This window comes from Tursiops truncatus, chromosome 1 (assembly GCF_011762595.2).
Source record: "Tursiops truncatus isolate mTurTru1 chromosome 1, mTurTru1.mat.Y, whole genome shotgun sequence".
NCBI classification, from domain to species: Eukaryota; Metazoa; Chordata; class Mammalia; order Artiodactyla; family Delphinidae; genus Tursiops; species Tursiops truncatus.
The window spans coordinates 80,845,486-80,872,686 of NC_047034.1; the positions used below are offsets into that span (position 1 = coordinate 80,845,486).

Sequence of the window (27,201 nt, forward strand, 5' to 3'; positions counted from 1 at the left end):
TATTATTAATGCATTCACATAGCACCTCCTAAAACTTGTACTATTTCCTGGCCACACCCAGAAGCTCCTCTGAAGTTAGGGAAGCCAGGGCAGGAAGCCACAGGACACTGCCTCCTAATTATGCTCCATCTTTGGTCACTGGATAAAACAATCAGGCATGTGCTTATGGCGCCGAAACAGGAGCACTGAAGTTGTTTGGAAAGAAACTGATACGCATTTTGTCACTGTAGTCATCTGAGAAAATAGACAGATGTTGGCCTTTCTTACACTTGTTTTATGGTTTTTCATTGTTTTTTATTTTTACATAAGGTGGGGATACTGTTTTAGTGGATAGGCTCTCTCTATATCTCAGTCTGGCCCTGGATATCAGCAAAATGTGGTGGAAGGAGTATAGGCGTAGGACAGACTCAGACAAGACTGAGTTTGATATTGGCTCCACTACTTGCTAGATACGGGGCTTTAGGCAAACCCACACAATCCCCCACAGCCTCTTTGTCCTATTCATAAAATGGGTAGAACAGTAATTCCTACCTCTCAAGGTTGTTATCTGACTTAAAATGAGTCACTATAAGCATTTAGTAAAGTGTTTATTTCCTCCCTGTGCTCTGATCTGCAATCTTTCCAAATGATTCTAATTAATAATGGTTATCAATATCATTGATTTAAGGTTTAACATGTGGCAAGTCAGATACTATGTTAAGCTCTTTACCTGTATTGTATCACTTAGTCCTTTCAGGGGCCTTCTGAGGAAGCTACTATTATCAGCATCCCCATTTTACAGATGAAAAAAATTATGGAATAGAGAAGTTAGAAAACTTGCCCAAGGTCCCATATCCAGTGAGTGGCAGAGCTGGGACTTGAACACAGACAGCCTGATACCTGTTCTCAAACGCCAGTGCTCTGCTGCAGCTTCCCTACTTCATTCCTTTATCTAGCCTGGCCCAGTATCCTTTCTGCTGTCTTCTCACAAGAGCAACTGTTATCCCCAACCCTGCCCTCTTCTCTGGCAAGAGTGGCACCCACAGGTGCCACCACAGGTTCCACTGGTGCAGGCTTAAGCCTATGTGTTTCCATGTTTAAACCATGTGCTATGGTGCCCATCTGGACAGCTGGGTTGCAGCAGAAGCTGAGGATGCTGTCTGTGCTACTGAAATCTACAGAACTTGTCTTACTGAGTCATTTCAAAGGAAAGTTCATTTCCCAGGTTTCATCCAGTGGTGTTGGGCAACCCAGAATCGTAATTTCTATAAAGAATCCTTGCCTTGTGTTACCTATAACCCCACCTCCCAAGAGATTCCTGCTCCTACTGCAGAGGGCAATTGAATAGTGCCCACTGGTGTGAAAACAAAATGGTTCCAATTTCAGCTTGCTCCTGCCCTTTGACAGCTCCTCTTTTCCCACGCAGACCAGAGCTGTGATAGTAATCGGCCCTCATGAGCACAGAATTCATTTTCAGTAAGTGGCTGGGACTTCTAACTTTAAAGAGGTTTGATGGAATCTTAGAGACCAATGGAATTCTTGAAACCCGTGCCTGTTTAACAAAATTCTCTATCAGTAGATAGCTCCTTCTAACCATCTCTTAAAGCCCTTTTACCCTCAACAAACCACACAAGAGCCCCTGGTGGTTAGGAGGTCTGGAGAGTCATATTAGGCCAAACTGTGGTTCCTAGAACATAGCTCCTTGAGCCAATATTTGTTTGCAAAATTGAAAACAGATTTCTTTTTGAGAGAAGCAATATTTATATACTGTTGCTTGCAAAGTAAATCTCATTTTATCACTTGTAACCATCATTTATTCACCTAACAAATAAGTATTTATTGATTGCTTTCTGGGTGCAAAGCAATGGCCAGGTCCTCATGGTTTCTTAAATTCTCACTGGCTTTTATTCCTCCTGATTTGCTACAAGGAGGGGGGATTTAATCAACATTACACACATTCCATCTGCCACGTCTTTAATGCAACCTTAAATGAGCTAGAGCCTGCGGTGGGTCCCTGGGGCACTCCACAGCTGCCTACTTTTAATCATTAAGTTTTCTAAGAGATATTTCAACAAATCCTCCACCTGTGGGCTCAAGGCCAACACATTAAAATTAATTCAGTAACATAATTACTCAACTAAGATATGTCATTACCATTTCATTCTCTCCATAAACTGTGCTAATCATATATTTTTTCTAAAAAGTAATTTTTCAATTCAACTTCAATGGAACTTTATAAACTACAATCAGATTTACCCTTGCTCTAACATAGTTATGCTTGCTCTATGATTTTATTGAGAATCATGGTGTATTTTCATTGCTTTCTTTTTTCACTGACTCACATTTCCCCCAAATTTAGATGGGATAATCTAGCCAAATGTTCCTTACTCCTACAATCATTTTGGATAGAATCATCTCAAACAGTGCTTTGATTTCTACTGATTTTCATTCTTTCATTCATTCATTTATTCATTCACTCAACAAATATTATTTTTCTCTGTAGAAACATAGCACTAGGCACTTGTCTTAGTTTGCTTAGGCTGCCATAACAAAATACCATACACTGGGTAGCTTAAACAATAGAAATTTATTTTCTCACAATTCTAGCAGTTGAGAAGTCCCACTGCCACCCCCCACCCCAGGCTCCAGATGGCCCCATCTCTAAGGCTTCCATTAGAGGCCCTCCAGCCTGTTGAAATAGAGGCCCTTGGCCTGCTGAAGCATAGAGCTGAATAGATGCATGGTCTGGTTCTGTTAAATCTACGAAGTCTGATAGCTTTCTTTCATTTTGTCTCATTTTTCTATTCCCTTTAGTTTTTCTGTACCAAGCTGGCAGTATATAATCCTATCTCTATTCCTGGCTTCTGTTGAGGTGGCTGTTAAAATCCTCATGAGTCATACCTATGATCTCCTTATTAAATGGTTGTTCACCCACACCCTGAGCGCTATCTTCAGAACAGTCTTCTCATTTTTTGCAATATGGATAGGCTGAGAACTTTCCAAATCTTCAAGTTATGGTTCCTTTTTGCTTAACAATTCCTTCTCCAATTCATCTCTCTCCTTTCTCATATTTTAGTATAAGCAGTCAGGAGTAACCAAGCCTCTCTTTCAACACTTTGCTTAGAAATCTCCTCAGCTAAATATCCAATTTTATCACTCACAAGTTTTACCTTTCACAAAACACTAGAACACAATTCAGCCAAGTTCTTATGCCATTTTCTAACAAGGATTGTTTCCTTCCAGTTTCCAATAACACGTTCCTTATTTCCCATCTGAGATCTCACCAGAATCGCCCTTAACATCCACATTTCTAGCACGCACCTCAAAACTCTTCCAGCCTCTACCCATTACCCAGTTCCAAAACTTCCTCCACATGCTTAGGTACTTATTACAGCAGTACCCCACTTCTTGGTACCAGAATTTATATGTCAGGTTCTCCAGAGAAACAGAACCAATAGGGTGGAGGTATAGGGGGAAAGGGAGTGAGAGGCAGAGAGAGAGGAAGATTTAGAAAGAATTGACTCACATGATTATGGACTCTGAGAAGTCCTAAGGTCTGCAGGCAGCAAGCTGGAGACCCAGACAGTTTAGTTCCAGTCTGAGTCCAAAGGCTTGAGAACCAGGAGAGCCAATGGCTAGTTCCAGCCCCAAAGCTGGCAGGCTCAAGATCCAAAGAGAGACAGTGTTTCAGTTCAAGTCTGAAGGCAGGGAGAGACTTGTGTCCCAGCTCAAAGGCAGCACCAGTTCCCTCTCGCTCAGCCTTTTTGTTCTGTTTAGGTCTTTAATTGACTGGATGAGGCCCACCCACATTAAGGAGGGTGATCTGCTTTACTGATGCAAATATTAATCTCCTTCAGAGACACACCCAGAACGTCTGACCAAATATCCGGGCACTCTGGGGCCCAGTCAAGCTGACGCATAAAATTAACCATCAGAGCGTTACAGGACTTACAGATATGATTAAGACTTTTTTTTCCCTTGAAAAGCTTACAGATTAGTGCCAGAGACAGACTAGAGACAAGGTAGAGGGAGACAGATGCTATAATAAAGGCAAAGAAACGTGTTGAGGAAGAGGAGAGAGACGATCTTTTAATTTTGGTTTGGCACATCAAAAGGGGGTTTCATGCGAGTCCTGCCATCTGAAGAGCCTTGAATATAAGTAGAAGTTGGATAACTGGTGATAAAGGAGAGGAGGGAACTATAAATTGTAGGTGCACAATGCAGTGTGTGGAGATGCATAGTATAATTATAACCAGTACTAGCCTGCAATGTCTTGGATATCAATCTGTCAAGTGAAAACAATTAAAAAGCAAAGTAAATCTTTAAAGCAGTGTTCAATAAAATGCCAGGGCAGGGGATGGGGTGTGTTGCATTCATATTACACAGCAAAACTTCATACTACCTTCTTTCATAATTTGTCTCCCAGATCTCCCACATGAATGACCATGCATGGCAGCTACTCCAAAGCCTCTCTTCTCCTACACTCTAAAACCTCCAAAACATCCTCCCAACCCAGCCTAGGCACAGGTTTTTGTTTCCTCTGCCTCGTTTTTACTGGTACTTTTTCTTCCATCAGTAACTCTCTGTTCTTTATAATATAAATTCATTTAGTTTGCTTCTCCAGTTCTGTCCCTAATCCATTACCTTCATCTACTTTATAAAAGCATAGGAGCTAATAAGATAATTCCAACCCCTTAAGGGCTGGAAGACAGAAGATGCCAAAGACATCCCCTATGTTCATAATGTTTACCTCTTACATTTGAAAAATAGCAAGTGTGCTTTGCTTATGTATTTTTTCATTGAAAGCAGCAAATCAGTAAATCACTTGATATGCAAAGACTACAATATAGACTTGGAAAGGATGTAGTGGGAAGTCTGGCTGGAAAGGGCTAATATCTATGGGCATTTCCTATGTGGCATGCAATATTTAACTTTGAAGGCCATGCTGTTAGTCTGAAGTTTATTCCACAGCCCTTGGGGGCAGTGGAAGATTAGCGATTAGGAAACTGACATGTTCGGATTGTACTTTAAGGTCTACCTGTAAGATTAATGCATGTAAAATGGGGTAGATGGAGGCAGAGATGAGAGGCAGGAACACCAATAAGGAAGCTGAGAAGTCCAGTTGAGAAGTGCCCAGCATCCATCATGTTGGACTTTCTTGGCTATAAGAAAGAGAGGTTTGTGCAGACCATTATAAAGATAAGGTGCTTGTTTAAAGGATACCCAGACAGTGGGACAGGAACTAGACCGGAAAACCCTCAGGATCTAAGGCAACTCTGGTGATGGGGGACTCTCTTCACCTTTCCCTCTCATGGTCTCTCCCCGACACTTCCTTGGGTCTGTTCCACTCTCTTCTTGGGCTCAAAGACCCATCCTCTCCTTACCTTCACATCCAAGCCACAGAAGGAGGCTCTCAAGAATATTCAGTTAATTAAAGCACCCCTGTAGGCATCCGCAGTCAGCAGCCTCCAGTACAGAGAGAAGAGCTGGTCAGTCCTTTACAGACTGAGTGGGCTGTCAGCTAGGCAAGCGGGGAAGAGGCAGTGGATGTGGCTGTCACCATAATTAATACTTGTACTTGTTATATGTTTGGAGAGAAGGGTGTGACTTCTATCTTAGGCCAAAAATCAATTTAATTAAGTATCATTCTTCATTATGCCATAGGTAGCACTCTGACCTTGACCAGATCACTTCTATTCTCTATGCCTTCGTTTCTTCATCATTCAAGTGGAGATAAAAGTAACAACACTTAGAATTTAGCATTCTTCAGAATTATTAGCCATATTTAGTTAACGTGAGGTTTCACGTCTGTGCCACTTCTGGTTAACTGAGAATAACAATACCTTATATGTGTAATTACAGTTTGCAAATCAAGTTCACATCCATTTGATTTGATCCTCACAAGAGCACTTTACGGTAGGTAAGACAGATATCATTACCTCCATTTTTCTGAGATCCAGAGATGTAGTCAAGGTCACGTAGCTCTTAAGTGACAAAACCAGGATCTGAATTCCCATCTTCAAAACCCAAGTCCAATACGTTCTCCTCTTATTTGGTCTCAAGATTTCAGTTGCTTGGTCTCAAAAAGTGTAGCTTTGGGGCTTCCCTGGTGGCGCAGTGGTTGAGAGTCCGCCTGCCGATGCAGGGGACACGGGTTCGTGCCCCGGTCCGGGAGGATCCCACATGCCGCAGAGTGGCTGGGCCCGTGAGCCATGGCCTCTGAGCCTGTGCGTCCGGAGCCTGTGCTCCGCAGCGGGAGAGGCCACAGCAGTGAGAGGCCCGTGTACCGCAAAAAAAAAAAGTGTAGCTTTTTTATCTGCTGTTGGCAGATCTGCTGTAGGTATCAAAACTATCGTCGTAATACTCTTTCTATTCTTATGTCTTCTTTTTTCATGCCTCTCCTGTTTTGTATATTTCTAATTTATTACAGAAGTCCCTGTTTGGCTTTTTAGTAATGAAGGATTTGGTTGTAGATGTTCCAAAGCTTCCCTTGGCATTGACCCTTGTTTCCTGAATTGTAGGAAGACACTCCGTCACAGTCACTACTCTCACCTCAGCTGGGAACACTGGGGAGGATGGAATCCTGAGCTGCACTTTTGAACCCCACATCAAACTTTCTGATATCATGATAACAGTGGCTGAAGGAAGGTGTAATGGGCTTGGCCCATGAGTTCCAAGAAGGCAAAGATGACCTGTCGGACCAGCATGAAACGTTCAGAGGTCAGACAGCAGTGTTTGCTGATCAAGTAATAGTTGGCAATGCCTCTCTGATGCTGAAAACTGTGCAACTCACAGATGCTAGTACCTATAAGTGTTACATCATCACTTCTAAAGGGGAATGCTAACCTCGAGTATAAAACTGGAGGTAAGTTACTTTTGAAGAGAGGGAAAGAAGGTGCCAGAAGATATTTGAGACTAGAGAGTGTGAATTGCTGATGAAATGTCATATTATGCTCACGAGTGACTAATATCAAAGACCATCCGAATTCTGCTAGCAGCCATCCTTGCTGTCCAAGACCCACACCAGCTCCGGAAGTAACCCACTATAATATTAGGTCTTAAAATCTTTTGCTCAGGACTCTAGCCTCTTCTGAATTTTCTCATATATTCCCTGAAATATTTTGCCAGAATATGTTTTCTCCATCTCTCTGTTCTTTCCCTTTGGTCTTGCTAGTGAGAGAAGACTATGATCTGGTCTGAGACTTTTCTGTGCTAAGTAGGCCCTAGCCCAAGTCTGAAATCAGTATCTCCAGGGACTCACGACAGTGGAACCCATTATAGGAGAAGTTCAAAGGTAACTGACCAAAACAATATTGGCCTATAAACTCACTAATCCTCCTCCAATGAAATCCATGCTTTCTTACCAACTAAATTTAACATATTTTCTGTATTTATGTACAAGGGACTGAGATATTGGAAGGAGTAAGAAGATGATTAAGAAAACAAAGATAATTGTCCTTCCTTCTGTAGAGCTGAGAGTGTAGAGCTTATAGAGTTGAGGGTCGGGGCAGAGATGAGAAACATATGTAAATAAGAAAAATATGTAGATAAGAAACATATCTACAATAATTAGTAAAGTGTATTAAATGCTTTAAGAGAAAATATAAATAGAGTGATTTGGGGATTCAGAGGAAGAAAGAGATCATATCCAAATGCATAGGGAGGAAAGGGACAGGAAGGCCCCCATAGAGAGAATTTGACATTTGGGAGGAGCCTTGAAGGATAGGCAGAAAGTATCCTGAGGCATCCCAGGCTAAGCTAGCCTGCACAGATCTCTCTTGGACCTTTCATAATATGTGTATGTAGTGGTTTGAAGCATAGATCTAGTCAGACCTAGGCACATACAGTGGCCTGGGCAAGGCAACCTCACTGAGCCTCAGCTTCTTTATCTTAAAATAGGGGTTAATAAAGTCAGGTCAAAGGGACACTGGGGCCAACTGAAAGGGCTTCCAATGGCAAAGCTGGAACCATCTGAGCAACAGAAGAAGCAATATAGTATTAAATTATAACTAAGCATAAAATAAATACACGAGTCCATACTTATATGAGGGAGATGAAACAAATCTTCTTTATAGATGAATTCCAAATAATGTATGTAGATCTCTCCCCCTGCAGGAAGCGGAGCTTAGAACTTCCCCCTCCCCGACCACCGCACTTAGGGTGTGTTAGACTTAGTGAAGTCCAGCTTCCAAAGAAACCTGGCAAACATAGACTCAGCCAGGTGATCAAAGTTAACATCCCCGTGATAAATCATGTTAACAGCATGCACTCTCTGATGTGACATGATGAGAAGGGCACTTTTACTTCTATAGTTTTCCTCTCCAAAACCCATAACCTCAGTCTAATCTTGAGAAAAACATCAAATTACAATAGAGGGGCATTCTACAAAATACCTGGCCAGTACTCCTCAAAACTGTCAAGATCATGCAAAACATGGGAAGACTGAAAAACTGTCACAGACCAGAGGAATCTAAAAAGACATGACAAATAAGTGCAATGTGGTATTCTGGATGGGATCCTGGGATATAAAATGGACATTAGTGGGAAAACTGGTAAAATCCAAATAAAGGCTGGTTTAGTTAATAGTAATATACGAATGATAGTTTCTCAGTTTTGACAAATGCATCATGGTTATCTAAGATGTTAATGTTAGGGGAAACTGGGTGAGAAGTATACAAGAACTCTCTGTACTAATCTTTGCAACCTTTCTGTAAATCTAGTTATTCTAAAATTAAAAGCTTATTTTGTTAAATGGGCACAATAATAGATATCCCTAGGACTGTTGTGAGGAACAAAAAAAATGTCTGGAATTTGGTCCCTAGCACAGAGCACACCCTCAATAAACGGTGGTTCATTGTCATGTGCACTCAGGTTCCCACATCATTTCCCAGGAGCTTGTGCCCTGCCTGCTCCAAGTATGTGCTCCAAGTACGTCTCTCCTGCTAGGCAGCAGGCTCTTGAAGGGCATGGCAAAGGCTTTCCTTCCACCTCTCAGTCCACACTAGCACAGTCCTGGGCAGAGGAAGATGCTAAATAAATTAATAATTTGTATCTTGCCCTTTTGGCATAATAAACATTTTACAGGCCAAAGTCCAGGCCTTAACATTTTCTATAAGTGTCTCTCTGCCTAGATAGAGGAGGAAGTTTGTCTTAAATTCAAAATGTACTTGCCTCTCCAGTGAGGAGAATTATCTTAAAAGAAAACAAATGCCTGTCTTTATTCATGGATACCAGGGCTGGGCAGTCTCTACCCAAGCAAACTTCAGATCCCCATGATGACAAGGCCTGTGTATGGAATTTCTGTGGGTAGGTGAATGCTGTTTGTTTCTTCCTTCTCCCTCCCCACGCTTTTACCCTCCAGGCAGAAAAATTACATAAAATTCAGGAGGCTTCATAGGTGCCTAGGAAAATAAATACCCAGTTTCCCTAATTGATAATTTTTTTGTGTGATCACTGGAACTCCTCTTACTTGGAGAAATTTATGTGTTGTAACAAGTATACCTAGAACTTAGGTCCTTGGAGTTTGTGATATTGTCCAAAGTGTTGTGATGTATAGCAATACTATGAGCAAATCATTTTTTGCATCTACAATACAATGGGTCATACATAGACAGCCCACTGGGAAAGTACTGAGTCACTTCAATGTGTTTTTAAGACCTAGCACTTCAAAGGCTATATTGTCTTATCCGTCTGACCTTGACCCCTGCCCCTTTTTGACCTTCAACCCTGCAGCCTTCAGCATCCCAGAAGTGAACGTGGACTGTAACGCCACCTCAGAGAGCTTACGATGTGAGGCTCCCTGATGGTTTCCCCAGCCAACAGTGGTCTGGGCATCCCAAGTTGACTGGGGAGCCAACTTCTCAGAAGTCTCCGACACCAGCTTTGAGCTGAACTCTAAGAATGTGACCATAAAGGTTGTATCTGTACTCTACAATGTCACGATCAACAACACATACTCCTGTATGATTGAAAACAACATTGCCAAAGCCACAGGGGATATCAAAGTGACAGGTGGGTTCCTTTACACATTTGGTATGGGTTTATTGGGGTTATAATCTAGTGTAAACTAAAATCTAATTTCTTTAACAGATATATTATGTACCAGGGCATAGAAAGTTTCACAGAGATCTCGATCACAATTCCAGTTGGGATTGCATTATGTAAGAAGAAAACTAATACAAAACAATATTTATGGCATACAGGTCAAAGGTGGCAATGAGTTTTCATCTTGTATACCTTCTTACTGTCTGGAGGGCAGTGTTTAGGATTCTGAGGCCCTAACTCAGAAGGATTGGTTTGGTAAAGCAGTGGAGAAGTGATGATGATTTGAAATCTTTGATATATTCAGCTGGTGATCTACATCCCGAGTCCCCCCAGATTGGTTTGGGTCTATCCTGCCTTTGAGAAGACTTCTGATTTGAAGACTAAAGGTCTTAGAGTCTGCCTCAGTCTTTCTTATTCAGTCCTTCCAGGACTTGCTCAAGGTCCCACTAATATTGGCACAAGATTAATCTGAAAGCTCCAGATTAAGCTGGCCTCCCAGGCTGAGAAGACCAGGAGCCAGGGAGGCTCAACACCCTAGTCTCCCTGCAGTGCTTTAGTATATTACAAAACCTAGGGTTGAGCTAGTGTCAAGGAAATGCATAGACTGAATTATGAATTTTAAAACCATCCCTGCTGGGGTTAAATTGAATTCAAGCTATAGGGGAAGGAGTATATCAGGAGAACCACTGTCTTATATCAAGCCTAGTACCAAACAGAATACCTTGCACATTTTAAGTGCCCTTTAAATGTTTGCTGAATTTAACTGAATAAACCATATTTTCATCAGCTATTTTAAAAATAATTTTATTTATTTATTTATTTGGCTGCATTGGGTCTTCATTGCTGGGCGCTGGCTTTTCTCTCTAGTTGTGGTGACCAGGGGCTACTCTTCGTTGTGGCGCACAGGCTTCTCATTGTGGTGGTTTCTCTTGTTGCACAGCATGGGCTCTAGGCACACAGGCTTCAGGAGTTGTGGCATGTGGGCTCAGTACTTGTGATTCGCAGGCTCTAGAGTGCAGGCTCAGTAGTTGTGGCTCACAGGCTTAGTTGCTCTGCAGCATGTGGGATCTTCCTGGACCAGGGATCGAACCCATGTCCCCTGCACTGGCAGGTGGATTCTTAACCACTGCGCCACCAGGGAAGTTCCTCATCAGCTATTTTTTAATTAAAATTTATATATACAAAAAGGCAACCTATGGAATGGGAGAAAATATTTTTAAATCATATGTTTGATAAGGGATTAGTATCCAGAATACATAAAGAACTTCTATAATTAAACAATGAAAAAGTCAAATAACTTGGTTAAAAAATGGGCAAAGGACTCGAACAGACATTTCTCCAAAGAAGATATACAAAATGGCCAACAAGTATATGAAAAGATGTTCAACATCCCTAATCATCAGAGAAATGTAAACGGAAACCACAATATCACCTCATACTAATTAGAATGGCTACTAACAACAACAACAACAGAAAACAAGTGTTGGTGAGGATGAGAAGAAATTGGAATACTTGTGTATGATGGTGAGACTGTAAAATGGTGCAACCACTATAGAAAACAGTATGGGAGGTTCCTCAAAAAACTTAAAATAGAACTTCCAAATGATCTAGCAGTTCCATTTCTGTGTATTATGTACAAAAAAACTGAAAGCAGTGTCTCAAAGATATATTTGCACACCCATGTTGACAGCAGCATTATTCACGATAACCAAGAGGAGGAAGCAGCCCCAATGTCCACCAGCAGACGAATGGATAAACAAAATGTGGTATACATACAATGCGACATTATTCAGCCTTAAAAAGGAAGGAAATCCTTTTGCATGCTACAACATGGATGAATTTTCAGGATATTATGCTATAAGTGAAGCCCGTCACAGAAAGATAAATATTATTTGATTCTACCATTTGATTCCACTTATAAAGTATCTGAAGTAATCAAATTCATAGAAACAAAGTACAATGATGGTTACCAGGAGCTGGGGCCAAGGGGAAAGGATACGGAGTTGTTGTTTAATGGGTATAGTTTCAGATTTGCAAAATGAAAAAGTTTTGGAGATTTTTTTCACAAGAATGTGAATATACTTAACATTACTGAACTGTACACTTAAAATGGTTAAGATAGTAAGTTTCATATTACGTTTTTTACCACAATAAAAAAGCATCTAATAAAAAATCATATATATGAGAAAGAGAGAGCTCTTCCACTATCCTGTGAAACAAACTGGTGACTGTACCAATTAGAACACTTTTAGTTGCCTATAACAGAAAACAAAACCAACTGAAGCCTAAGCTAAAAGAAGGAATTTATTAGAAGGGTATTAGGATGTCTCATGAAACCAAGGACAGAAAGTGCAGTGTGGCTTCAATAACAGCTGGATCCAAGAACTTAAATTCCATTCTTTGTCCCTCATTTCTACTTTATTCTCTTTGCTCTCTAATTTACTCTCTCTTGTTTTAGTCTATAGGGCAGAATATGGTTGCCAAGAGCTCCTACCTTTAAAAGTCTCTTTCACTCAAGAGAGTAACTAGACTGAAGCTCAATCCCTCAGTCTGATTCTATTGAATATATTCCCAGAACGGCTCCACTTCGGTCAGCTGCCCATACTTAGACCAATGAGGCAGTACCTGGATGGAAGGCCTTCCCAGAAGAGAAGGGGGAAATAAGCATTAGGCATTTAAAACAATGAGTGTTAACAACAGTATTTCAGTTTAGATCTCAATTAAAAGCTCCAACTATATAACTAATGTCTTCTAATAGAAATGGCAATAACCAAACAAACCACAGAAATTGGGCACAGCTTTTGTTCAGTGAGCAGGTTCTTTTTCCATACATGCTTATAGGATACATCAGAACAAGTGTTCCGTGTACCAGTACTAGGACTATATCCAACTTTTAGAAGCATGACATAGCTCAAAATTAAGATAAAATAACATAATTCCTTCTTACCATGCACAAAGTAAGTTTTTAAACAACTGAATGAGGCCATGAGGTTTATATCCTGTGTTCTCTAACTATACTGCTCATCTGGGTCATTCGTTCAACAAGTATCTATTTAGTGCCAAATATATACAAAGTAATTTGTAAGTCCCATGAAACACTGAGATGAATAGCACAGTTGTCATAAGAGAAGTTAATCAGTGTGGATATGGTACCCACAGGAAAGAGTAGTTAATTATGACTGTAGTGGCTCAATAGATGAGGAAGAGTTCAAGCTGGGTTTTGAAGAAAAAGTATGGTTTTGATAGACTAGGAAGGCATGAAGTCAGAAGCCTATGTCAATGTCCAGGGGAGAAATTATGAGGGCCTTAACTGGGGCAGCGACAATGGGAAGGAAAGGTGGGAGAATCAAAAGTTAATGAAGAAAATAACCTACAGGCCTTGGTGACACAAATGTGAAGGACAAGAGAAGGAACAAGTCAAAAGGGGTCTGATATTGCTATATCCAGGTTGCTTAGGAGGTTAGTAATGCTACCAACAACAAAAATGAAAATGTAGGAAAAGCAACATGTCTGGTAAAAAGATGAAGATTTTAGAGCTGTTGAGTTGAAAGTGCCCACTACGTACAAAGGTAGAGATGTCCAATGCTTAGCACATTACCCAGCATACACCAAGTCTGGGGGAGACTGCTTCATCCCTCCTCCACATGTTTCCTTCCATGGGAAGAGATCCCCACCAACGTAACCCTTCTAGTCTCTCTTCTCTCCTCTTTCACTCTTCCCCAGAGGAAGAGAAATTAACTTTCCCAATTAGTGAGTTTATTAGGAGAAGCTGGGTATAAATAGCCCAGCTCCTCATTTTTCCTTTTCTCTCTAGCTAACCAGAAGTATACATTCTACTCTTCTCCTCTAAGCCAACAGTTTGCAGGGGTAGAATCTGCCCTTGTGGGAGGAAGCCTGCCCCAGTCTTGTGCTGCCCGTCACTGGGGAAGTCTGGGCTGCAGCCCACTTCCCTGCAGACAATGCTTAATCCTTTATTATCAGATTTATCAGGAATAAAGGTGATTTTAGTCTTCCAGTTGCCTCACTTTGTCTTGCTCTTTAATTGGTCCAGAACTCAGCTGGGGAGAGGGTGTTATTGGATTCCTTTGAACTCAAACAACAGGTGCTCAAAAATATTTGCTGAATAATTGTATTTTTAACTGACATATAGTAGCAACTGTAAATACAGATGTGGAATTTAGGACAGAATTCGTGCTAAGGAGGTGGATTGGGAAAATGATCAGCTTAATGGAAGTAATGTTTATTAGGCTTGAGTGGGGTTACTGTTATTGTCTTGACAGCTAATACTTACTGAATGCTTACTATGGTGCCAGGTTCTAAGTGCTTTACTTGTATTAACTCATTAATCCTCACAAGAATCCTATGAAGTTGATTATTATTATTTTGGCCCTATTTTATAGATGAAGAAACTGTAGCACATATAGAGTAACTTGCCTAAACTTGCCTGAAGTCACACAGCTAGTAAGTATCAGAGCTGAAATGAGCTAAATGACACTGGACTGTCGAGGGAGAAAATAGAGTAAAGAGTAATTTAATTTCTTCACTTCTGCCTTTCTCTACTTCAAAATGAGAACAATACTTTCTCATTACTCTGTAGTGGTGTGAGGAAAGCAAATGACACAGAACCTGTAAAGGTCACTGCCTAGAGGAAGAAAAATCTGTCTGACACCCAGGACTGGCCATGGCTGTTGGTTTAACCTACTCTTTATTTGGTAACCAACAGCAGTGTGTTTATTGGAATCGTTTTTCATTTGGCTGAGGGCTCACTGGAGTGGACGAGAGAATGGAACTTCTTTGCAGAAAGGGAAAGCTCTGCTTTTAAGCTAGTTACAGAAAGGTAGAGAATGGGGTACAAAACTGCCCTCAAATTAGGGCACAAGTTATATTAGGAACAATCTGTTCTGTTTTTGGGGGGTATTTTTCTTTGCTAACCAGCCATGTGAAGGAGACATCCAGCTTTTCCTCTATGACCCTAAACTTTTTTCTCTCCCTTTACAGACTCTGAGATTAAAAGGCAAAGTCACCTCCAGCTGCTGAACTCAAAGGCTTCCCTGTGTGTCTCTTCTGTTGCCATCACCTGGGTACTCCTGCCTCTCTGCCCTTACCTGATGCTAAAATAATGCACCTTGGCTACACAGAAACATGCAGAGTCACTAGTACGACAGGTGAGATGAATCACGAATGGTGTCGGGGAGCCACTATGTGTGTTTGTGTCCCTAACAGGAATCAAGCAGCTCCCAGCACCAGCCCCAGAGAGAAACATTTAATAACGTCAGGGCAGTAGGCACTATTTCCACTGCTATTGTGAAAGGTAAGCATTTGTTAACAAAGAGTAGAGACCTCATTGACAGACGTACAGGAAAAACAACTCTATGCAATTCAAATATTTGTGTAAATTCAAACACCTTTTCATTTATTCAGTCATCCTTGAAGGCAAACATATCTTATTGAAGAGAAAGAGATATTTGGCCCTGACTCATTACTCTGGATTTCACAATGAAACATCATGACATGAGCATAATCGCTCACATAAGTGGCCTCCTCCCAGCCCCCCTCAACAAAGCCCCTGTTGACTGGAGACTTGACGAAGCACTCACCAACTAGCCCTCTTGCTAAGACTTCGCACTCTCACTTCACTCCTCTGGCTCTAATTACTAGTAGGACATCTCTTTCTGAATATTCTTCTGCATGTGGAATTTGTATACAACTGAGCTTGTGAAGTTACAGTCAACACTACCACATTACTCAGTGGCACTGCCACCATGCACCAGGCTCACAACCTTAGAGCTATTTTTGTCCCCTCTGTCCTTCAGGTCAATTTGTTACCAAGCTCTACAGTATTTGCCCATGTTGTCTTTCAGATTGACCCTAATCATCTCATGCCCCGACTAGTTCTAAAACCTTGTACTTGCTCCTCCCTCTGTTTCAGGTGATAGGAAACAAGGTGCCAGAATAAAAGTTTTCAAATGCTATTTTCATCACAGCAGTCCTTTACTCTGCAACCTGAAGTGACTCTCTGGGCACTAGTATATCAAAGTTAAAGTCCTCAGCTATGCAGTCACAGCTCTCTAAGTTTCTCTCCCTAAGGTTCCTCCTTCTCTCAGCTGCCTACTACTGCTCTCTGGCCTTGCTCCCTCTCTCTCTGCCCCTTCCTGGAAATCTCCTCTACTCTATGCTAATTCAGGTCCACACTTCCTTCACCCATTTCCTGCTGGTCCTTTTATCTCACATCCCCTTGGTGAGCATGTATAATTTATAATATCTTACACTCTCTGAGGCACATATATTCCTTGCCTAGATTGTTAAGTCCTCAAGGGCAGACAAAAATCTGTTGATCTGCTTTGCTTTTTTGAGTGTGGTAAAAAAATTTTTACATTTATTTTAAAAAATAGTGATTGAGATGACCTAGAGGGGTGGGATAGGGAGGATGGGAGGGAGGCTCAAGAGGGAGGGGATATGGGGACATGTGTATGTATATGGCTGATTCATTTTGTTGTGCAACAGAAACTAACATGGTATTGTGAAGCAATTATACTCCAATAAAGATGTATTAAAAAAAGTGGTTGAAATACAAATATAAAGTTGTATACTTAGATAAAAGGTAGTACATGGATATTATAAAAATTGCGAAGGTGGTATGCAAACAACAAAATCAGAGGAAACCCTTTCTTATGGGGCTGCTGTGGAATCAGGTTAGATCATGTTTCCTGAGGTAAGCTTGTGTCGCTATAAACTTCCCTCTTAGAACTGCTTTTGCTGTGTCCCGTAGATTTTTGGATTGTGTTTTCATTTTCATTTGTCTCTAGGTATTTCTTTTTTATTTCCTCTGATTTCTTCATTGACCCATTGGTTGTTTAGTAGCATATTGTTTAGCCTCCACATGTTTCGGTGTGTTTTTTTTTTTTGCAGTCTTTTTTTCTTGTAGTTGACTTCTTTTGTTTCATAGCACTGTGATTGGAAAAGATGCTTTATATGATTTCAATTTTTAAAAATGTACCAAGGCTTGTTTTGTTGCCTAGCATGTGATCTATCCTGGAGAATGTTCTATGTGCACTTGAAAAGAATGTGTATTCTGCTTTTGAATGAAATGTGATATATATATATAGACAGATAGATAGATAGATAGATATAGACATTAAGTCCATCTCGTCTAATGTGTCATTCAAGGCCAGTGTTTCCTTACTGATTTTTTTGTCTGGAAGATCTGTCCATTGACGTAAGTGAGGTGTTAAAGTCCCCGACTATTGTTGTGTTACTGTTGATTTCTCCCTTTACGTCCATTAACATTTGCTTTATGTATTTAGGTGCTCCTATGGTGGATGCATATATATTCACAATTGTTAGATCTTCATCTTGGATTGACCCCGCGATCATTATGCAGTGTCCTTCTTTGTCTCTTATAGCAGTCTTTATTTTAAAGCTTATTTTGTCTAATATAAGTTTTGCCACCCCAGCTTTCTTTTGATTTCAATTTTCATGGAATAACTTTTTCCATCCCCTCACTTTCAGTCTGTGTGTCTTTAGATCTGAAGTGAGTCTCTTGTAGGCAGCATGTATACAGGTCTTGTTCTTTTATCCATTCAGCCACTCTAAGTCTATTGACTGGAGCATTTAGTCCATTTAAATTTAAAGTAATTATTGATATGTATGTGTTCTTGTTGCCACTTTGTTAATTGTTTGGGGTTTGTTTCTGTCTGTCTTGTTCCTTTCTTTTGTTCTCTTCTCTTGTGATTTGATGACCATCTTTAGTGTTATGCTTGGATTCCTTTTACTTTTTTGTGTATCTAGCATAGGTTTTTGATTTGTGGTTACCATGAGGTTTTTATATAGATCTAAATATATATACGTGATTGTATCAAGTTGCTGATCTCTTAATTTCAAATGCATTTGAACAACCCTGCATTTGTACTCTCCTTCCCTCATGATTACTGTTTTTGATATCATATTTTACATCTATTTGTGTATCCCTTAACTGCTTACTGAGGATATAGATGATTTTTACTACTTTTGTCTTTTAGCCTTCTTACTAGCTTTGTGCATGATATGATTTCCTACATTTATGTTTGCCTTTACCTATGAGCTTTTTCCTTTCATAATTTTCATGTTTCCAGCTTTGGCCTTTTCTTTTTAACTTAAAGAAGTTCCTTTAACATTTCTTGAAAAGCTGGTTTGGTAGTGCTGAACTCTTAACTTTTGCTTGCCTGTAAAGCTTTTGATCTCTCCATCAAATCTGAACAACAGTCTTGCTGGCTAGAGTATTCTTGGTTGTATGTTTTTCCCTTTTATCACTTTAAATATATTGTGCCACTCCCTTCCAAATTGCAGAGTTTCTGCTGAAAAGTCAGCTGATAGCCTTATAGGAGTTCCCTTGTATGTTATTTGTTGGTTTTCCCTTGCTGCCTTTAATATTCTCTCTTTATCTTCAGTTTTTGCCATTTTAGTAACAATGTGTCTTGGTGTATTCCTCTTTGGGTTAATCCTGGATGGGACTCCCTGCACTTTCTGGACTTGGATGTCTATTTCCTTTCCCAGGGTAGTGAAGTTTTCAGCTATTATGTCTTCAGATATGTTTTCAGTTCCTTTCTCTCTCTCTTTGCCTTGTGGGACCCCTATAATGTGAATATTAGTACACTTGATGTTGTCCCAGAGGTTTGTGTCCTCTTTTCATTCCTTTTTCTTGTGTTCAGCATCAGTGATTTCCACTACTGTCTTCCAGTTCACTGATCCATCATTTAGTCTACTGTTGATTCCTTCTAGTATATTTTTCATTTCAGTTATTGTATTCTTCATCTCTGTTTGGTTGTTCTATCAATATGTATTTTCTAACTCTTTGTTAAAAACTTTTAACTTCTCACTCTTTGGATCCATTCTTCTCCCTAGTTCTCTGATCATGTTTACAATCACTACCCTGAAATCCTTCTCAGGTAGATTGCCTATCTCCACTTAGTTGTTCTTCTGGGCTTTTATCTTGTTCCTTCGTCTGGAACACGTTCCTCTGTCACCTCATTTTGCTACCTTGCTGTTTGTATTTTTATGTATCTGGTAGGTTGGTTACATTTTACGACCCTGGAGCAGTGATATTTTGTGGGAGACCTCCGATGCGTACCAACAGCACACTCCTCTCTCATCACTCAAGCTGTACGCCCTAGAGTTCTTCATATGAGGATTGCATGGGTCCTCCTGTTGTCGCAGGCTGACTATGTGGGAGGTCTAGTAAGCTTGGTTAGCCCTTGGTCCAACGTTGCCAGGCCCTGTCTCATGTGGAGGCTGCTGGCTGCAGAGGCAGCTGACTGCGGAACCCCACGGGGACCCAGGGATAGTGCTGGGTCATGAGTGGATGGAGTCAGGGTCCAGAAAACTCTGGTAATATTGTCCACTGACTGATGGGTGAAGCAAGGGTGTTAGTGCCGGTCTACTGGTGGGCAAAGCCATGTCCTAGAGTCCAAATGCAGGGCCCAGGGGTCCCAGGGCTGGTCTTCAATTGCTGTGGGTGGGCGCGGTTCCTGACACAGTTGGGTCTGGGGTGTCTCAAAGTTTGCGTTGGCCTGCTAGTGGTTAGGGCTGGGGCCCAGCTGCTCCCCAGGACAGGGTCTGGCCTACTGGTGGCAGGCTAGGTCTTCAGGCTCTGGGATTGTGGTTTTCTTGCATCTAGTGTCTGCCCCCTTGTGGATGAAGCTGGCCCAGAGGCTAGAATAGGCTTCCTGGAGGGCAGCATCAGGGTCCAGGGGATTCTGGGGCTGGTACCTGCCCACTGGTGGGTGGAGCTGGGTCCTGGGCCATGTCCAGAGGCAGCTATGGGCTCAGGTGGTCTTAAGGTAGCCAGTCTGCTGATGGGTGGGGCTGTGTCCCTGCCCAGTTAGCTGCTTGGCCTGAGGCATCCCAGCACTGTTGACTATAGGCTGTTGGGTGGGGCCAGGTGTTGGTGCTGATGAGCTAGAAGGAGAGTTTCACAATGGCATTTGCCAGTACCAGTGTCCACATGGTAGGAGCTCCCCAAAATGGCTGCCATCAGTGCTTGTGTTTCTAGGGTGATATGCAGTTGCCTCCTGCCTCTCTGGGAGACGTTCCAGGATCAGCAGGTATGTCTGACCCAGGCTCCTATCAGATTACTGCTTCTGCCCTGGGTTCCAGAGCATGTGAGATTTCGTGTGCACCCTTTAAGAGTGAAGTCTCTCTTCCTCCCGCCCTTTGGCTCTCCTAAAAGTAAGCCCCACTGGCCTTCAAAGCCAAATGTTCTGGGGGCTTGTCTTCCTGGTGCAGGACTCCTGGGCTGGGGAGCCTGATATGGGGCTCAGATCTCTCACTCCTTTGGGAGAACCTCTGCAATGTAATTATCCTCCAGTTTGTGGGTCACCCATCTGGGAGTATGAGACTTGACTCTATCGTTGAGTCTGCCTCTTCTACCTGTCTCACTGTAGTTCCTTCTTTATGTCTTTAGTTGTAGAAGATCTTTTCTGGTAGGCTCCGGCCTTTTTCATCGATGGTTTTTCTGCAAATGGTTGTGATTTTGGTGTGCTTGTGAAAGGTTAGCTCAGGGTATTTCTACTCCACCATCTTGGCCGGGGGTCTCTTCATCTGCTTTTCATTCTTTCTCCTGTTCTCCAAACACTATGGTGAAGTGCACAAAACAGATTCTTTGTAAGGAAATCTGCCAGTTTCCATCATTTCCGACCTCCATGGTTATCACTGGAGGGAGATTTCCCTAAGGAAACTATCCTTTGAGTATCTCTTTAGTAGGAGCCCTTTCTTCTTTCCTTGATTCCCACAAGGAAATGAGTTTTTAATATACTGTGACTAGATAATCTGACCTATAAATTATAGCTTATTCATCTTTATCTTGTATTCCCTTAGAGCAGTAAAATTTGCAGTCTTTTTTTTTTTTTTAAATAAACCAAGACATACATGTTCACATGCAGTACACAAAGGGTTATATACTGTTACCTGGTTAGCTGCAGCTCCATCTCTTTCTCTCTAGAATTGCAGAGGGATAACCTTAAATCAATTTAAAAAAAATAAATGAAGAGATCATTACTTGAGATACATATTATAACTGATCATGACACTTTAGGTCACACACATTGCCTGGTTGAGAACTCAGATAGAAGCCACCTTTCCACTTCTATCTAGGAGCCTGCCCATAGTTCCTCTCTCAGTTCCTGTTTGCTCTGAGGATGATCCCTTTCCTTAAGGGAATACAGAAAAACAAGTGGAAGGGAGACTTTCAGTTCTTGAAAAATGTTTGTTGAATGGCTGTAATGGTATCCTATTGCTGTTATTTTCAGAATTCCAGGAATCTGCAGAACTATTTCACCACAAGATATGACCTAGTTTTATAGTTCTGGGGAGAAATGAATTTATGTCTAGAACTCAGGAGTGAACAAATAACATCAAGAAGAAGAAGCCAAAAGCAACCCACAGAAGACTTCAATATGAAGAAGATAAATTTATCTTCAAAGACATATATGAAAAGTTGGGAAACAATTCATCTGAACTAGAGAAGTGTATTAGACTCTTGAAGTAAAGTGAATGTAGAGACAAGTATATCCCCATATCTCAGGGACCTCCCCATCCCCATCCAGGGAGTGAGAGAATGGGATACTGCATCTCATTTGTCTCAGAATCTTTAGCTATACTGCTGTAATGTTGCTCTGAGGAAGTTTCTAGAAAGTTTTGATTGCAATATATCCACATTTTATAATCCACAAATTAAACTGGTGGATTCAGTAAGAAGCTGCTAATCAGCTGCCACTTCATAATTCAGAGGTAGCTGTATTTTAGTGATGGGTCAAATGATTCACTTTTCATTTACAGAGCGAAAGTGCCCTGGCATCTCCTCCCACCTGACACATGCTTAAGATATGTGGAAAATCATCATAATTTTAACATAAAAAATGTAGTTGGGCAACACTGATTTTCTAAACTATGTGAACACCTGATTTTTAAAACAAACTAATGCTATTTTACTTCTCAGATGATGTTCATCCTTGAATGGTCCAGGAAAAGAAGACCTCTCATCTTCACTCTGTGTGATATCCTGCCATCACAGGGTTTGAGGCTTCTACTTCATATCCTGCATGGACAGTGACGACCTCAACTTTCACCAGCATCTACAGCGGTGGGACACAACCAGGTGACTTTGCACCACCTCAGGGGACACTTGGAAATTCTGGAGACAATTTTGTTGTCACAACTTGGAGGTGCTACTGGCATTTGGTGGATAGAACCCAGGGATGCTGCTCAACATCCTACAACATACAGGCCAGCCACCCACAACAAAGAATTATCCAGCCCCAAATGTCAATCGTGCTGAGATTAAGAAACCCTCATGTAGAGTAGAAAAGGATCTAGAAAACAGGGGAGCAAACAAACCTGTTTGCTTCCTAAAATTAGGCATTAGTTTCTCTCTCTTTGGCTGCTGCCTCAGCACAGAGAGACAGAACTCAGTTTCAGGCAACCAGGAATTCCTGATGGATTATCTTCAGCTGGTTGAGCTTCTACGTTCCTTTCCTTTCTTTCTACTCTACAAATCAAGTCCTGTGAGAGAGCTGCCTGAGTTCCATCACAAGTTCTCTCAGGCTGAATTTAGATCTCAGCACTCTGCCTAGTCAAAATTCAAATTAAGGCAGCAAAAACATGTAACTTCCTTGAAACAGAGATTTCTGAAAGCAGGGGCAATGAACCTTTGAAGTGAGGCCCTGAGGAATGAAACTTTGATGGAAAAGAATGTTTTCTTGCCAGGCCCCTTCCCACACTTTTTGCATGTTGACCACTGCCTCCCTGGCACTTTGGACCTTCTGTGCCTGTATTACATTTTGTTATAGAAAACTTGATTTTAGAGTTCTGACCATTCAAAAGAATGATTGAATATACATTTCCTATGCTGTTGTCTGCCTAGTTTGCCAAAGAATGCGAGTATAAGGGAAAATGGATAAAAAGCCATACATCAGGTTTTAAAGATTAGTACATAGCACATAATGGGCCTTCAATAAATGTTTGTTGAATGAACGGATGAATGAATGGATAAATGAATGGGAGGGAATGACAGGAGCCTGTGAGTATGGGCAAGGTGGCTGGGTCTAGTTTCTTAAGGGAACTACATTAGGCTTTACCAGCCTGCCAAGTCTCCATCTGGGAAAATAAGTGGTGACAGTAGACTTGAGGCAGATGAATGTGGGAGAATACACACGGGTGGACAAACCCATTGCTCTAGTATCAAAACAATCTGATTCTTACTAGTCAGGAATTATCAAATTCTCAAAATCTTAGAGGTGGAAGGACCTCAAAATCCTCTTTCCTAGTCCTTTCACTTTTCAGGTGAAGACCCAGAGGCCCAGGGTGAAGTGTGGGTAACTGGCTATCCTCAGGCTATATAACTTGCTCAAAATCACACTGGTAGTTGGAATAAAGTCTAAAGGTAATTTAATTGCTAAAGAGCAAATTCCCAGGGGACTTCTGAAATAACTGCTGCATTCCCAGCTTGTTCCCAAACGGCCTTTTGCAAGAGAATAATGCTGAACCAAACTGAGAAAGTAAACTGTGAAAGCATAACGACTCTCAACCCAGGTTAATTCTTTGGCCTTGTCCATGACCACACAGTGATACGTGCAGAGGCATTAGACACCAGATGCTATTAACTGAAGTAAAAAACGAGAATATGATGGACACCACAAACATCTAGGGAAGCTCAAATCCAGATGCCAAAAGCTAAAACATTTCAGAAGTATTAACAATTTGAGGGAACAAGTCAAACTTCAAGGAGAAGTACTGGCTACCAGCTATACCCAGATTTGTTGGAAGTGTACAGTGACCGCAATCTGTGCATTGTCAATTGGGGGATGGGGCGTGCAGGGGGTCATTACTGCAATAATAAGGCTTCTGCCTGATGGCATCTGTGATGTGCTTTGGTTCTATTAATGAAATTTGTAATTCCTAATCTCCCTCCAGCTGGTAAAGTCTCCATACATCCAACCAGCTGCTCTAATTCAGACTGTCTTACTATACGCCTGAGCACCTTGCTCCTTCTAACACTGTCTTATTTCCTCTTTCACATCAATCATCTCCAGGAGTTTCAGTATGGGAGCCATGAGTAAAAATTAACAGTCACAAAAACAGAACCTTAGAGATGCTCTCTTGTCTTTCTTTAAATTCTATCTCTCTCGAGCATAAATTCTTCTTTCCCATGAAGCTGTCTTTGAGTGGTCCTGTGCACTATGATTTTACTCTTCTCTAGTCTATACATGCAATTTAACACAAAATCGCACGTTGTTTTTGTCTACTGCTCCTCATTGCTGAGCACTTGGACAGTTTGAAGATGACGACAAAATAAGGATGGGGGCCTAGGCAGTCTCTGGAAACTTGCTCTTAAGAGGATCAAGCAGACATTCCCAGGAAGCTTTGTTTACTGATAGCATCTTCTGGGCCAAAGCAGTTAAGTCACAACTTAGAAGGGGGGTGTCTGTAGTTACCACTATGGGAGCCTCTGTGTCTAATGAACGGCAAGGCTCCCCCAGATAATGATATGCCTCTCTCTTCTCAAAGTCATAATTTCACCTGCAGCATTATCTTATCTCTTCAGTTCAAATCTAATTGCCTGGCCTAAGAAGTATCCTTAGCATTTTCAATTATAAAGTCCCTTACCCAAAACTCTAAAGGATACTTCGAATAAGAACTTTATGGATAGCTTAGTCCTATATCCCTTCTTTATAATAAGCCAAAAGTGATGCTCAGTTAATCTAGCCTGTAAGCAGTTCATAGCAAACTGAAACCATTTCCTTTCTCTCTTTGCCTTCCATATTTGCAGTTCCCAAAATTTATTTGTAGTTCCCAAAATTTATTTGTAACCATTATGTATCATTATAAGGAGAACTATTAGGCTTTGACGGATAAAATTCCAGGACCTTATGGTACTTAATATGACTTTGATGAGTCAGATAACCGTATACGACCCAAGTGGTAGGTCCAGGTCTCATACCTAGGGTAGGTGAGACTGGAAATGTGACAAGTTTACAGCATAAAGACAGCAGTTCCTATTTAGAGGCAGTAGGTACCCCAGAAGAAGCCAAGTCACAGACTGCTAAATGAGGATCTATGAGAAAAATGACAATTGTCTTCAGTTCCTCTCACCTTCCCTTTTATCCATTTTCTCCCATATAGCCCAATCAACGGTCCTCTAGACCCTGACTGAGTATTCTGTCTTTCCACCATTCTTTCCATCACAACTTCCCCACAGGCACCCCCTCACCCCAAGAAAACAATGCTCCCTGGCATCTAGGCACACATGAGAAGGTAATTTCTCGACTACCTTTTTCATTAGCTTAATGTACTGTCTTCCCACAGAGGTAAATAATCCTCACTTCACTGAAGTAAAGCAGGAGTAAAAATATCCAACTAGTGAGAGATCCTTGGCGTGTCAAGTGTAGACCAAGGACTCTCACTGAGGGTGCGGGGGTGCTCTTTAACAATACAGGCATCACCACTTCCACCCCCATTGCGGGAGTTAAGAATCACTGTGTAACGTGAGACATATTTGAATATGTTACCTTCATAAACATATAACTACTGTGGAAATGTGAGGTCTACTGACGCAAATAACCATCTTTAGAGAAAGGAAATCAAGTGCCTCCTAGGTCTCAAACATCATACTAGGTATTTGTCTCATTCAGTCCTTATCTTATAAGGTGGGTATCACCTTGACCCTAGCACCATCACCATCACCATTTTACAGAGGGGAAAACAGGTCCTGAGAGGTTAAGTAACTTACTTACCAAAGATCATATAAGCCAACAGGTTGAAAAAGCATTCAAACTCAAATCTCTCATGACAACCCATACTATTTCTGAAAAAGTATGGTCATGTGTAAAAGTGCTATAAATATCTGTAACGTTATATAAATATTGGCTATTGTGTTATTATATATATTAAACTATGAGGACTCATTGGGAGCTTTCAGCTTCATTGCTCATGAAGATCTGAAGCCATCTGTAAGGAAGACGGCCCTTCTCCCTGGAGGAGACTGCAGTGATTCCTAAATTACACTTGGGCATTTCCACCAAATCCCTTCCCTAACTCACAAAGGGGCTGGCAGTGAAATTGTAAGCCTCCTCCTAACTCACTCTAATGTCACCTTCATGTGTTCCCAAAAGTTCCTTGGGGACTGTCTCCAAGACTTCAGAAGATGGTTGTAATCTGCTATAACTGTCTTTACCAGATGATCCAAAATGTCTCTTGAGACCAGTTTATATGTTCCATGTTGTTTGGCCTCAAATATACTTGGAAAGAGCATGTTTAATTATTGTAAGTTCTTCCTTGAATTCACAAATGTTGAGCACTGGACCACAAATGGTCCTGTCCACTCTGCCAGGACCAACCACACTTTTTATGCAATCAAATCTATCAATTTTTTCCATTTTTAAAAGGTTCTTCTTTTAGTACTTATGTTTACATATGTTTAAACATGGCTTCTGTACCCTGGATTACATTAAAATATTAATCTTTATATTTTAGTATTTCCATGTTTCTTTTTCAACATTTAAATCTTTATTCCATCTGAAGTTAATTTTTTGTATAATCTGTGAGGTAAGGGAGTTAAATGTTGTTTTTTCAAGTGATTCTCCAATACTATTTCTTAATTAACTCATCCTTACCCCTACTGACTTTTTAAATATTTTACTATATTGCATGTTCTTATATGTATATTTATATCTGTTTCTGAACTTTTGATAACCTGTGAGACCTACAATTTTAACCAGTATATATAGGAAAGGAAAAAGAATAGTTACTTGCAAATATATTCACCCAGCTATTCCCTGGAGATGGCGGTGGGTGGCTCAGACAACAGAAATTTATTTTCTCATAGTTCTAGGTGCTAGAAATCCAAGATCAAAGTGTCAGCAGGTTTGGTTCCTCCTAAGGCCTCTTTTCTTGGCCTGCAGATGGCCACCTTTTCAATGTGTCCTTACATGGTCTCTTCTCTGTGTACATGCATCCTTGGCGTCTGTTCCTCTTCTTATAAGGACACCTGTAATATCAGATTAAGGGCCACCCATATTACTCCATTTAACCTTAATCACCTCTTTAAAGGCCCTATCTCCAAATACAGTCACATTCTGAGGTACTGGGGGTAGGACTTCAACATATGAATGTGGGGGAACACAGTTCAGTCCGTAACACTGGCACAGA

General features: G+C 41.0%; 1 protein-coding gene across 1 annotated transcript in view; it reads left to right on the plus strand.

Moving 5' to 3' along the window:
- Positions 1-25,959, plus strand: part of VTCN1 (V-set domain containing T cell activation inhibitor 1) — a 39,388-nt gene extending 13,429 nt beyond the window's left edge. The window contains 7 exon segments of the mRNA XM_033861036.2: positions 5,842-5,895; positions 6,501-6,610; positions 6,612-6,808; positions 6,810-6,844; positions 9,712-9,990; positions 15,022-15,188; positions 21,995-25,959. Of these exon segments, the coding sequence (XP_033716927.1) occupies positions 5,842-5,895; positions 6,501-6,610; positions 6,612-6,808; positions 6,810-6,844; positions 9,712-9,990; positions 15,022-15,143 (797 nt within the window). The 3' untranslated portion in view covers positions 15,144-15,188; positions 21,995-25,959.
- The last annotated feature ends 1,242 nt before the right edge of the window (positions 25,960-27,201 follow it).